This window comes from Balaenoptera physalus (genome assembly GCF_965194825.1).
Source record: "Balaenoptera physalus genome assembly, chromosome: 4".
Taxonomy (NCBI): Eukaryota; Metazoa; Chordata; class Mammalia; order Artiodactyla; family Balaenopteridae; genus Balaenoptera; species Balaenoptera physalus.
In genome coordinates, this window is record NC_138891.1 from 28,460,101 (window position 1) to 28,473,166 (window position 13,066).

Genomic DNA, 13,066 nt, shown 5'->3' on the forward strand with positions numbered 1-13,066 from the left:
TGGGAATAGAATGGAGGCATGACTGAGAAGATACAAGAAGTGTTTAACAAACACCTAGAAGAACTAAATAACTGTCGAGAAGCAGAATAAAGAAAAAAGAATGAAAAGAATTGAAGACAATCTCGGAGACCTCTGGGACAACATGAAACACACCAACATTCAAATTATAGGGGACCCAGAAGAAGAAGAGAAAAAGAAAGGGTCTGAGAAAATATTTGAAGAGATTATAGTGGAAAACTTCCCTAAGATGGAAAAGGAAATAGTCACCCAAGTCTAGGAAGACCAGAGAGTCCCATATAGGAAAAACCCTAGGAGAAACACACACCAAGACACATGTTAATCAAACTAACAAAAATTAAATTCAAGGAAAAATATTAAAGCAGCAAGGGAAAAACAAAAAATAACATACAAAGGAATCCCCATAAGGTATCAGCTGATTTTTCAGGAGAAATTCTGCAGGCCAGAAAGGAGTGGCAGGATACACTTAAAGTGATGAAAGAGAAAAACCTACAACCAAGATTACTCTACCCAGCAAGGACCTCATTCACATTCGATGGAGAAATCAAAAGCTTTTCAGATAAGCAAAGCTAAGACAATTCAGCACCACCAAACCAGCTTTACAACAAATGCTAAAGAAACTTCTCTAGGCAGGAAACACAAGAGAAGAAAAAGGCTCATAAAAACAAATCCAAAACAATTAAGAAAATGGTAATAGGAACATACATATCGATAATAACCTTGAATGGAAATAGATTAAATGCCCCAAACAAAAGACACAGGCTGGCTGAATGGACACAAAAACAAGACCAATATATATGCTGTCTACAAGAGACCCAGTTCAGACCTAGGGACACATACGGAGTGGAAGTGAAGGGATGGATAAAGATATTCCATGCAAATGGAAATCAAAACAAACCTGGAGTAGCAATTCTCATATCAGATAAAATAGACTTTAAAATAAAGACTGTCACAAGAGATAAAGGAAGAATGCTACATAATGATCAAGGGATCAATCCAAGAAGAAGATATAACAATTATAAATATTTATGCACCCAACAGAGGAGCACCTCAAAACATAAGACAACTGCTAACAGCTATAAAAGAGGAAATCGACAGTAACACAATAATAGTGGGGGACTTTAACACCTCACTTACTCCAATGGACAGATCATCCAAACAGAAAATAAAGAAGGAAACACAAGCTTTAAATGACACAATAGACCAGATAGATTTAACTGATATTTATAGAACATTCCACCCAAAAGTAGCAGAATACATTTTCTTCTCAAGTGCACAAGGAACATTCTCCAGGATAGATCACATCTTGGGTAACAAATCAAGCCTCGGAAAATATAAGAAAATTGACATCATATCAAGTATCTTTTGTGACCACAACTCTATGAGATTGGAAATCAATTACAGGAAAAAAAACTGTAAAACCCACAAATACATGGAGCCTAAGCAGTGCGCTACTAAACAACCAAGAGATCACTGAAGAAATCAAAGGAGAAATTAAAAAACACACAGAAACAAATGACAATGAAAATACAACAACCCAAACCTATGGGACACAACAAAAGCAGTTCTAAGAGAGAAGATTAGAGCAATTCAATCTCACCTCAAGAAACAAGAAAAATCTCAAATAAACAATCTAACCCTATACCTAGAGGGACTTGAGAAGAAGAACAAAGAAAACCCAAAGTCAGTAGAAGGAAAGAAATCATAAAGATCAGAGCAGAAATAAATAAAACAGAAACAAAGAAAACAATAGCAAAGAACAATAAAACTAAAAGCTGGTTCTTTGAGAAGATAAACAAAATTGATAAACCATTAGCCAGACTCATCAAGAAAAAAAGGGAGAGGACGCAAATCAATAAAATTAGAAATGAAAATAAGAAATCACAACTGACACTGCAGAAATACAAACAGAGACTACAACAACTATAATACAAACACTGCAGAAATACAAACAGAGACAAACAACTATATGCCAATAAAATGGACAACCACAAAGAAATGGACAAATTCTTGAAAAGATACAATTTTCCAAGCCTGAACCAGGAAGAATTAGAAAATATAAACAGATCTATCAACCTATGAAATTGAAACTGTAATTAAAAATTTTCCAGCAAACAAAAGGCCAGGACCAGATGGTTTCAGAGGCGAATTCTATTAAACATTTAGAGAAGAGCTAACATCGATCCTTCTCAAATTCTTCCAAAAAATTGCAGAGGGACAAACACTTCCAAATTCATTCTATGAGGCCACCATCACCCTGATACAAAAAGAAGAAAAAGATATCATAAAGAAAGAAAATTATAGACCAATATCACTGATGGACATAGATGCAATCCTGAACAAAATACTAGCAAACAGAATCCAACAACATAATAAAAGGATCATACATCATGATCAAGTGGGATTTACCCCAGGGATGCAAGGATTCTTCAATTTACACAAATCAATCAATGTGATACACCATATTAACAAATTAAGGAGTAAAAAACATATGATCATCTCAGTAGATGCAGAAGAAGCTTTTGATAAAATTCAACACCGATTTACGATAAAAACTCTCTAGAATATGGGCATAGAGGGAAATTAACTCAACAAAATAAAGGCCATATATGACAAGCCCACAGCAAACATCATACTCAAAGTTGAAAAACTGAAATCATTTCCACTCAGATAAGGAGCAAGACAAGGATGTCCACTCTCACCACTATTAATCAACATAATTTTGGAAGTCCTAGCCATGCAATCAGAGAAGAAAAAGAAATAAAAGGAATACAAATTGGAAAAGAAGTAGTAAAACTGTCAGTGTTTGCAGATGACATAATACTATACATAGAAAATCCTAAAGATGCCACCAGAAAACTACTAGAATTAATCAATGAATTTGGTAAGGTTTCAGGATACAAAATTAATGGACAGAAATCTCTTGCATTCCTATACAGTAACAACAAAAAATCAGAAAGGGAAATTGAGGAAACAATCCCATTTACCATCGCAACAAAAAGAATAAAATACCTAGGAATAAACCTACCTAAGGAGGTGAAAAACTTGTACTCAGAAAACTATAAAACACTGATGAAAGAAATCAAAGATGACATAAAAAGATGGAGAAATATACCATGTTCTTGGATTGGAAGAATAAATATTGTGAAAATGACTATACTACCCAAAGCAACCTACAGATTCAGTGCAATCCTGATCAAATTACCAATGGCATTCTTCACAGAATTAGAACAAAAAATTCACAATTTTTATGGAAATGGAAAAGACCCCGAATAGTCAAAGCAGTCTTGAGGGGAAAAAACGGAGCTGGAGGAATCCGCCTCCCTGACTTCAAACTACACTACAAGGCTACAGTAATCAAGACACTATGGTACTGGCACAAAAACAGAAATATAGATCAATGGTACAGGATAGAAAGCCCAGGATAAACCCACGCACATATGGTCACCTAATTTAGGACAAAGGAGGCAAGAACATACAATGGAAAAAAGACAGCCTCTTCAATAAGTGGTGCTGGGAAAACTGGACAGCTACATGTAAAAGGAGGAAATTAGAACATTACCTAACACCATACACAAAAATAAACTCCAAAAGGATTAAAGACCTAAATGTAAGACCAGATACTATAAAACTCTTAGAGGAAAACATAGGAAAAACACTCTTTGACATAAACCACAGCAAGATCTTTTTTGACCCCCTCCTAGAGTAATGGAAATAAAACCAAAAATAAACAAATGGGGCCCATTTAAACTTAAAAGCTTTTGCACAACAAAGGAAACCATAAACAAAATGAAAAGACAATCCTCAGAATGGGAGAAAATATGTGCAGATGAAACAACAGACAAAGGATTAATGTCCAAAATATGAAACCAGTTCACGAAGCTCAATATCAAAAAGCAAAAAACCTAATTAAAAAATGGGCAGAAGACCAGGACATTTCACCAAAGAAGACATACAGATGGCCAACAAACACATGAAAAGACGCTCAACATCACTAATTATTAGAGAAATGCAAATCAAGACCACAATGAGGTATCACCTCACAACAGTCAGAATGGCCATCATCAAAAAATCTAGAGAACTACAATCCTGCAGCCTGTGGAACAAAAAACACATTCACAAAGATAGACAAGATGAAAAGGCAGAGGGCTATGTACCAGAGGAAGGAACAAGATAAAACCCCAGAAAAACAACTACATGAAGTGGAGATAGGCAACCTTCTAGAAAAAGAATTCAGAATAATGATAGTGAAGATGATCCAGGACCTCGGAAAAAGAATGGAGGCAAAGATCGAGAAGATGCAAGAAATGTTTAACAAAGACCTAGAAGAATTAAAGAACAAACAAACAGAGATGAACAATACAATAATTGAAATGAAAACTACACTAGAAGGAATCAATAGCAGAATAACTGAGGCAGAAGAACAGATAAGTGACCTGGAAGACAGAATGGTGGAATTCACTGCTGTGGAAGAGAATAAAGACAGCCTAAGAGACCTCTGGGACAACATTAAACACAACAACATTTGCATTATAGGGGTTCCAGAAGGAGAAGAGAGAGAGAAAGGACCCAAGAAAATATTTGAAGAGATTATAGTTGAAAACTTCCCTAACATGGGAAAGGAAATAGCCACCCAAGTCCAGGAAGCACAGTGAGTCCCATACAGGATAAACCCAAGGAGAAGCACGCCGAGACACATAGTAATCAAATTGGCAAAAATTAAAGACAAAGAAAAATTATTGAAAGCAGCAAGGGAAAAATGACAAATTACAAGGGAACTCCCATAAGGTTAACAGCTGATTTCTCAGTAGAAACTCTACAAGCCAGAAGGCAGTGGCATGATATACTTAAAGTGATGAAAGGGTAGAACCTACAACCAAGATTACTCTACCTGGCAAGGATCTCATTCACATTCGATGGAGAAATCAAAAGCTTTACAGACAAGCAAAACCTAAGAGAAATCAGCAACACCAAACCAGCTCTACAACAAATGCTAAAGGAACTTCTCTAAGTGGGAAACACAAGAGAAGAAAAGGACCTACAAAAACAAACCCAAAACAATTAAGAAAATGGTAATAGGAACATACATATCGATAACTACCTTAAATGTAAATGGATTAAATGCTCCAACCAAAAGACGTAGAGTGGCTGAATGGATACAAAAACAAGACCCGTATATATGCTGTCTACAAGAGGCCCACTTCAGACCTAGGGACACATACAGACTGAAAGTGAGGGGATGGAAACAGATATTCCATGCAAATGGAAATCAAAAGAAAGCTGGAGTAGCAATTCTCATATCAGACAAAATAGACTTTAAAACAAAGACTATTACAAGAGACAAAGAAGGACACTACATGATGATCAAGGGATCAATCCAAGAAGAAGATATAACAATTGTAAGTATTTATGCACCCAACATAGGAGCACCTCAATACATAAAGCAACTGCTAACAGCTATAAAAGAGGAAATCGACAGTAACACAATAATAGTGAGGGACTTTAACACCTCACTTACTCCAATGGACAGATCCTCCAAACAGAAAATAAAGAAGGAAACACAAGCTTTAAATGACACAATAGACCACACAGATTTAATTGATATTTATAGGACATTCCATCCAAACACAGCAGATTACACTTTCTTCTCAAATGCGCATGGATCTTTCTCCAGGATAGATCACATCTTGGGTCACAAATCAAGCCTTGGTAAATTCAAGTAAATTGAAATCCTATCAAGTATCTTTTCTGACCACAATGCTATGAGACTAGATATCAATTACAGGAAAAAATCTGTAAAAAATACAAACACATGGCGGCTAAACAATACGTTACTAAATAACCAAGAGATCACTGAAAAAATCAAAGAGGAAATCAAAAACTACCTAGAGACAAATTACAACGAAAACACGACAATCCAAAACCTATGGGATGCAGCAAAAGCAGTTCTAAGAGGGAAGTTTATAGCAATATAAAAGCCTACCTCAAGAAACAAGAAAAACCTCAAATAAACAATCTAACCTTACACCTAAAGGAACTAGAGAAAGAAGAGCAAACAAAACCCAAAGTTAGCAGAAGGAAAGAAAAAATAAAGATCAGAGCAGAAATAAATGAAATAGAAACAAAGAAAACAATAGCAAAGATCAATAAAACTAAAAGCTGGTTCTTTGGAAAGATAAACAAAATTGATAAGCCATTAGCCAGACTCATCAAGAAAAAGAGGGAGAGGACTCAAATCAATAAAATCAGAAATGAAAAAGGAGAAGTTACAACAGACACGGCAGAAATACAAAGCATCCTAAGAGACTACTACAAGCAACTCTATGCCAATAAAATGGACAACCTGGAAGAAATGGACCAATTCTTAGAAAGGTATAACCTTCCAAGACTGAACCAGGAAGAAACAGAAAATATGAACAGACCAATCACAAGTAATGAAATTGAAACTGTGATTAAAAATCTTCCAACAAACAGAAGTCCAGGAACAGATGGCTTCACAGGTGAATTCTATCAAACATTTAGAGAAGAGCTAACACCCATCCTTCTCAAACTCTTCCAAAAAATTGCAGAGGAAGCAACACTCCCAAACTCATTCTATGAGGCCACCATCACCCTGATACCAAAACCAGACAAAGATACTACAAAAAAAGAAAATTACAGACCAATATCACTCATGAATATAGATGCAAAAATCCTCAACAAAATACTAGCAAACAGAATCCAACAACACATTAAAAGGATCATACACCACGATCAAGTGGGATTTATCCCAGGGATGCAAGGATTCTTCAATATACACAAATCAATCAATGTGATACACCATATTAACAAACTGAAGAATAAAAACCATATGATCATCTCAATAGATGCAGAAAAAGCTTTTGACAAAATTCAACACTCATTTATGATAAAAACTCTCCAGAAAGTGGGCATAGAGGGAACCTACCTCAACATAATAAAGGCCATATACGAGAAACCCACAGCAAACATCATTCTCAATGGGGAAAAACTGAAAGCATTTCCTCTAAGATCAGGAACGAGACAAGGATGTCCACTCTCACCACTATTATTCAACATAGTTTTGGAAGTCCTAGCCATGGCAATCAGAGAAGAAAAAGAAATAAAAGGAATACAAATTGGAAAAGAAGAAGTAAAACTGTCACTGTTTGCAGATGACATGATACTATACATAGAGAATCCTAGAAATGCCACCAGAAAACTACTAGATCTAGTCAATGAATTTGGTAAAGTTGCAGGATACAAAATTAATGCACAGAAATCTCTTGCATTCCTATACACTAATGATGAAAAATCTGAAAGAGAAATTATGGAAACACTCCCATTATTTTTTAATACCCTTTCAGCCCCTCTCTCTTTGTCTTTTCTGACAATACAAAGGTTGGGCTCTTTGTTACTGTCCCACAGGTCCTTGAAGTCCTGTTCATTTTCTTTTTTTCAGTCTATTTTTTTCTTTTTGTTCAGATTAGGTCAATTATATCAGGTTCACTGATTCTATACTCTGTCATCTAGTGAGTTTAAAAGAATTTTTTACTGTATTTTTCAGCTCTATCCTTTCCATTTGGTTCCTTTAAGTAACTTCTATCTCTATGCTGAGATCTTCTATTTTTCCATCTGTTTCAGAGAATTTGTAATTGCTTGTAAAAGTCATTTTTATGATGGCTGCTTTAAAATCTTTGTCAGATCATCCAATATCTGACTCATCTTGGTGTTGGTGTCAGCTAATTTTCTATTCTCATTCATGTTAATTTTCCATCCTCTTTATAATGGGTGAATATTTTTTTTACTGTATCCTGGGCATTTTGGCTATTTTTTAAGGAAGCCCTGGGTCCTATTAATATTTTGTTTTAGCATCAGTCCTCTGATTTATCTTTGGCCTAATTCTGTGAGCTGTGGTTCCAATGACAATCTAATTTTCAAAGTCTATGCAGTGCTATTTTGCTGTCTGCTGCTTCTCTTAGCTTGTAACCTGAGGCTGCCACTGGTCTCAGCTAATGCAGTTTGAGGGAGATGAAGGAGCTTCCCTAGGCTGAGTGATCTCACACCTCTAAGGTGCATGGGACAAAGAACATTTCCTAGATTGTGTATTTATCTTGGCATGATGCCGTCTGCCAGTGCTGCCAGCAGAATGGTGTTTCTGGGCTGGGGAGAAGTCTTGTGCCCTGTGGGGGAGAAGAGAACCTCATGGGCCAGGTACTTGTGGTGGGATCCCCCTAGCTAGCGTCCCCTACTATGTGGTGTCTCTGGGAACGTGAGCTGAGTCTCAGCCCTGGCAGGGAGAAGGGCACTTCCTCTGGCTATTTAAAGTCAGTAAGGCTTTCCAATCTGTCCCTTTGTTGGTTCAGCCAGTTTTGCCTAGTGATGTAGGCAGGACTCCTGATCAGCCAGGGAGAGGAATTAGTCTATCTGTGCCAGCTTAAGGAGCTTGCAGTCGGTGTGCAAGATTGTCCGAGGACTAGAGAGAATGATCAGTGCTCAGGGTGAATCCAGGTTTTGAAGGGTCAAAGCAGGTAGGATTTTGGAAGCCTTCCTTAAGAAAAACAGTACAAAATTAGGTATGAAAGTGAGTACTGCTTAAGACTTATAAAAGAAGTACACATTTAACAAATTTAAAATTTAAGAAAATTGATAAATACCACAAAGACCTCAAATCCAGAAAAATAAAATATTTTTATTAATTAAAAAAAATCACAAATCCAATTGCAACTGTTTATGAGACAGCACTATAGAAAATGGTAAAGCAAGCTCAAATGATTGCAATTTGACTTTGCTGATTGTATTACTTTTCTGTTGCTCTGTAATTAATTACCACAAACTTAGCAGCTTAAAACAACATACATTTACTATCTCACAATTTCTGTAAGGAGTCTAGGCACAGTTTAGCTGGGTCCTCTGCTCAGGGTCTCACAAGGTATCAATTAAGATGTTATCTAGGCTGAATTATCATCTGGACCCTTGAGTGGCTGAATCTGATCCCAAGCTCTTTCAGTTTGTTGACATAACTCACTTCTTTGCTGCTGTGTGACTGAAATGTCTGTTTTATTGCTGGCTGTCAGCTGAAGGCCATCTGCAGTTCCTTGCCACCTGGACCTTTCCCTGGGCTCACAAACAAACTGGCAGCTTTCTTCCTCGAGCCAGCAATAGAGAAAAGTCTCTCTCTAGTCAGCTAAGAGTGACATCTTATGACTTTTTTCATATAACTAACCTAATCAAGGAAGAGATATCCCATCTCATTTTCATATTCTATTATTTTAGAAGCAAGTCATAGGCCCTGCCTACGTTCAAGCTGCGATAAGTGCTGTCATAAATGGATGTAATTTCAATGTGCAAGAAATTATTCAGTAGGAAAAAGCTGTTAAAGGCGGAGATCAAGATGGTGGAGTAGAAGGATGTGGAGCTCACCTCCCTTTACTAACACATCATGTTTGTACATGTGGAACAATTCTCACAAAAAACCAACTGAAAACTGGCAGAAGACCTCTTACACAATCAAAGCTGCAAGAAAGAGCCCCAAGTAACTGGGCAAGATGGAAAAAAAAAAAAAAAAGGCATTGGGATGGGACTGGTGCTCCTGGGAGGGAGCTGTGAAACACGAAAGTTTCCCTTGCCCTGGGAACCCCCTTTGCTGGCTGGGAGGTTCACTAGGACAGACAGAGAGTTGAAGGGGCATGGTATCTGCCTGCCTAGCAATCAGGGCAGAGAGAGACAGGAGCTGATGGCTTTCACATCCCTGCCCTTCCCAGCCCGAAATGTGCGCCAGGTGGGGCTGCTAGTATGTGCAGTGCCTAGGCACTGAAACTAGGGCTTCAGTGGATGGACCCTGGTAGAGGACTAAGTCTAGCTGCACACAGACAGCCTGAAGGGCCTGGTGTGTGGTCTGGGCTGCCAAAGTGCATGCAGGGCGGGGCGCAGGTATGCCATAGGAGTTCCAATATTAGCATGTGCAGGGCAGGGTGTGGGTATGCCATGGGAGCCCCATTGTCAGCATGCCATGGTGGGGTGTGGCTCCAGAGGCTGCAAGCTTTGTGAGCTTGAGGGCAGGGGCAGAGTGATTATTAACTCTCCCACAGCAGGGGTGTGTCCAGGGGGTAGGCCCAGCAGCAGCAGAGTTTGTTAGCCTGCACATCAGGTGGTGGGTGGCATCACAGAATAGCATGTCCCTGGAGGACAGCCCCTGGGGAGGAGTATGGAGTGGTTCCTTTCCCAGCAGGAGCATTCCATTCCCACCTATATCACACTGCATCTTGGAGCTGGATCTGGGGCGGACAGGCCCTACGAGAGGCCTACCACAGAGGCAGGTCAGGTTCTAGGCAGCGGTACAACCACTTTGATTCCTGCAGCCACAGCACTCCTGCACCCTGCACCAGCCTAACACTAGGTCTGGGATGAACACAATGGAGAAAGGGATGTGACCTTGGGCTACTTCTGAGAAAAACCAAGGACACCAGCACAGGTGGCACATAGGTTCACTGTGACCACACAGGCCTCACTTGCTTCAGCACTCACCTCTTTAGGCACAGAGCACACACTAAGGGCAACAGAGTTTTATTGAACCCAAATCTCAGGGCTTCTACTCCAACAACTGGGGAGCAGACCTGCCCCTGACAGGGCCGTGACAGCCACAGATCAAAGAGGAGGCCCCACCCAACTTCCAGTGCAGGCTCTGATCACTACAAGACCAAACACACCCCCTGTCAAGGCAATAATAGCCAGCACACTCTGAGGAAAGTTGTGGCAGGCATCCATACCAAAAACAGCCCTGTCACCAAAAATAATGGACTCACACAGTCTACACAGTGACTCTCCCACATAAAAACAGCCCTTCATGACCACAGTATATAACTGTTTCTCCTAAATACACAGAGGCAGAGAAACTTGAGTAAAATGAAAAAGCAGAGGAACTACTCCCAATTAAAAGAACAAGAGAAATCCCCTGAAAAAACAAACAATGAAACAGATCTCTCCAGTCTACTAGACCCCATTCAAAAAGGAGGTAATAAAAATGCTAAAGGAATTAAGAAAGATTATCAATAGAAATGCAGATCACTGTAACAAGGAAGTAGAAACTATAAAGAGGAACCAATCAAAATTAGACAACTCAATTAGCAGACTAAATAATGCAGAAGAACAAATAAGGGATGTGGAAGATAGAATAATGGAAATCATCCAATCAGAACATCAGACAGAAAGTCAAAACATTCTCTGACATAAATGGTAGCAATACTTTCTTAGATCAGTCTCCCAATGCAAAATAAATAAAAGCAAAAATAAACAAATGGGACCTAATCAAACTTAAAATCTTTTGCACTGCAAAGGAAACCATCAACAAAACGAAAAGACAACCTATAGAATGGGAGAAACTATTTGCATATGATGCGACTGACAAGGGGTTAATATCCAAAATATACAGACAGTTCACACAACTCAATAAAACAACGACAAAAAACTCAATCAAAAAACAGGCAGAAGACCTAAATTGACATTTCTCCAAAGAAGACATACAGATGGCCAATGGAATATTACTCAGCCATAAAAAAGAATGAAATATGGCCACTTGCAGCAACATGGATGGACCTGGAAATTATCATACTGAGTGAAGTAAGTCAGACAGAGAGAGACAAATATTTTATGATATCACTTATATGTGAAGTCTAAGAAATAATATAAGGGAATATATTTACAAAACAGAAACAGACTCACGAACCTGGAAAACAAACTTATTTTTACCTAAGAGGAAGGGAAGGTGGGGAGGAATAAATTAGGAGTATGGGATTAACAGATACACAGCTCTATATAAAATAGCTAAGTAACAAGGACTTACTGTGTAACACAGGGAACAATATCCAATATCTTGTTATAACCTATATTGGAAAATAATCTGAAAAAATATATATATGTATAACTGAATCACTTCATTGTACATCTGAAAGTAACACAATATTGTAAATGAACTATATTTCGTTTAAAAAGCACTTATTCAGTAAAATTATATAATTATCTAAGTTAATGGTAAGATAAGATTAAGTATAAGATAATGAAGAATTACACTGTGGCCCATAAAATGGTTTCAGAGCATTGTAAGCTGTTGTCTGTTGTACTGGATTACTTTTTGGAACCTTGTGTGACAGCATGGTATTGAGAGCATCACCCTCAAGAATAGGTATGAAAGAGAGAGAGACACACTACACGTAATGTGAATCAGAATACTCTATTTTGTACAAGGTTCAGTGAAAGAAAAAGGAAGACCATGCTAATTCGAAACAGGAGTGAAAATGATATTAAAAATAAAAAAGAGAGAGAAATTGTGAACACGTGAGACCTGGAAGTGTAGTGTTAGGGATGCTATGGATGAGCTGCCCTTGTGCATGACCCCCTCCGCTCACTTCATGCATGGACCTATGGACAACACAACTGTCCTGGACACTTTTACGTCCCCTTGAGAAAAGGGAAAAGAATTGGAAATCCTGTGAAAGGCTGTGGGTATAAAAGTAATACCTCACACCTGTCCACAGTGTCAGTGAACATTAATTAACTAATACTGGAGCCTCAGTTTTCTTATGTATAAAACAATACTCTCTGTAAAACAATATTTTACCTATTAAAGAATACTAAAGTTTCTTCTAGTTATAAATCCTGTGGTTGTGTAAATGCTCTCGAATTCTCCTTGCTGTACTCTGAAGGAAAGTCATCACATATTTTGAGAGGTAAAAGTTAAACTGAATTATGGATTCTCAACTTAGAACAAGTCTTCAACAAGTCTTCACAAAAACTAAAATTTGGAAAATATTGTTGGAAAACTAATCTGGAGAATGTGCGGCTTATTTACATAAATACACATGTAAATAATTATAGTTGTTATTTGAATTGACTAACAAAAATCAAAAATATGTTACAAATATACACCAGTATTGTAGGAGAGCATCTATTTCCTCAGTGTGGAAAATGCTAGATTAGATATATCCAATATTTAGAATTAGTAAAACTTTACTTTCTCATTATTTTTCTAAGAAATTTATCTTCCACTTTGAGT

General features: G+C 37.8%; 1 protein-coding gene across 11 annotated transcripts in view; it reads right to left on the bottom strand.

Moving 5' to 3' along the window:
* The window catches only part of LOC309660539 (phospholipid scramblase 4-like), a 69,477-nt gene that overhangs the window by 28,607 nt on the left and 27,804 nt on the right, over positions 1-13,066 (bottom strand). For 2 of the 11 annotated variants that reach the window (XR_014263446.1, XM_082461356.1), the window contains exon 5: positions 72-2,275. The exons of 6 other annotated variants lie outside the window; for them this stretch is intronic. Coding sequence is in view for 3 of the 5 variants with exons in the window: in XM_082461356.1 (XP_082317482.1) it covers positions 2,252-2,275 (24 nt within the window). In the remaining 2 variants the exon portion in view is untranslated. Of the gene's footprint in view, positions 1-71; positions 2,276-10,392; positions 11,915-13,066 lie in introns of those variants that run through there. 3 more of the 11 variants (XM_082461354.1, XM_082461353.1, XR_014263447.1) reach the window with 3 other exon arrangements.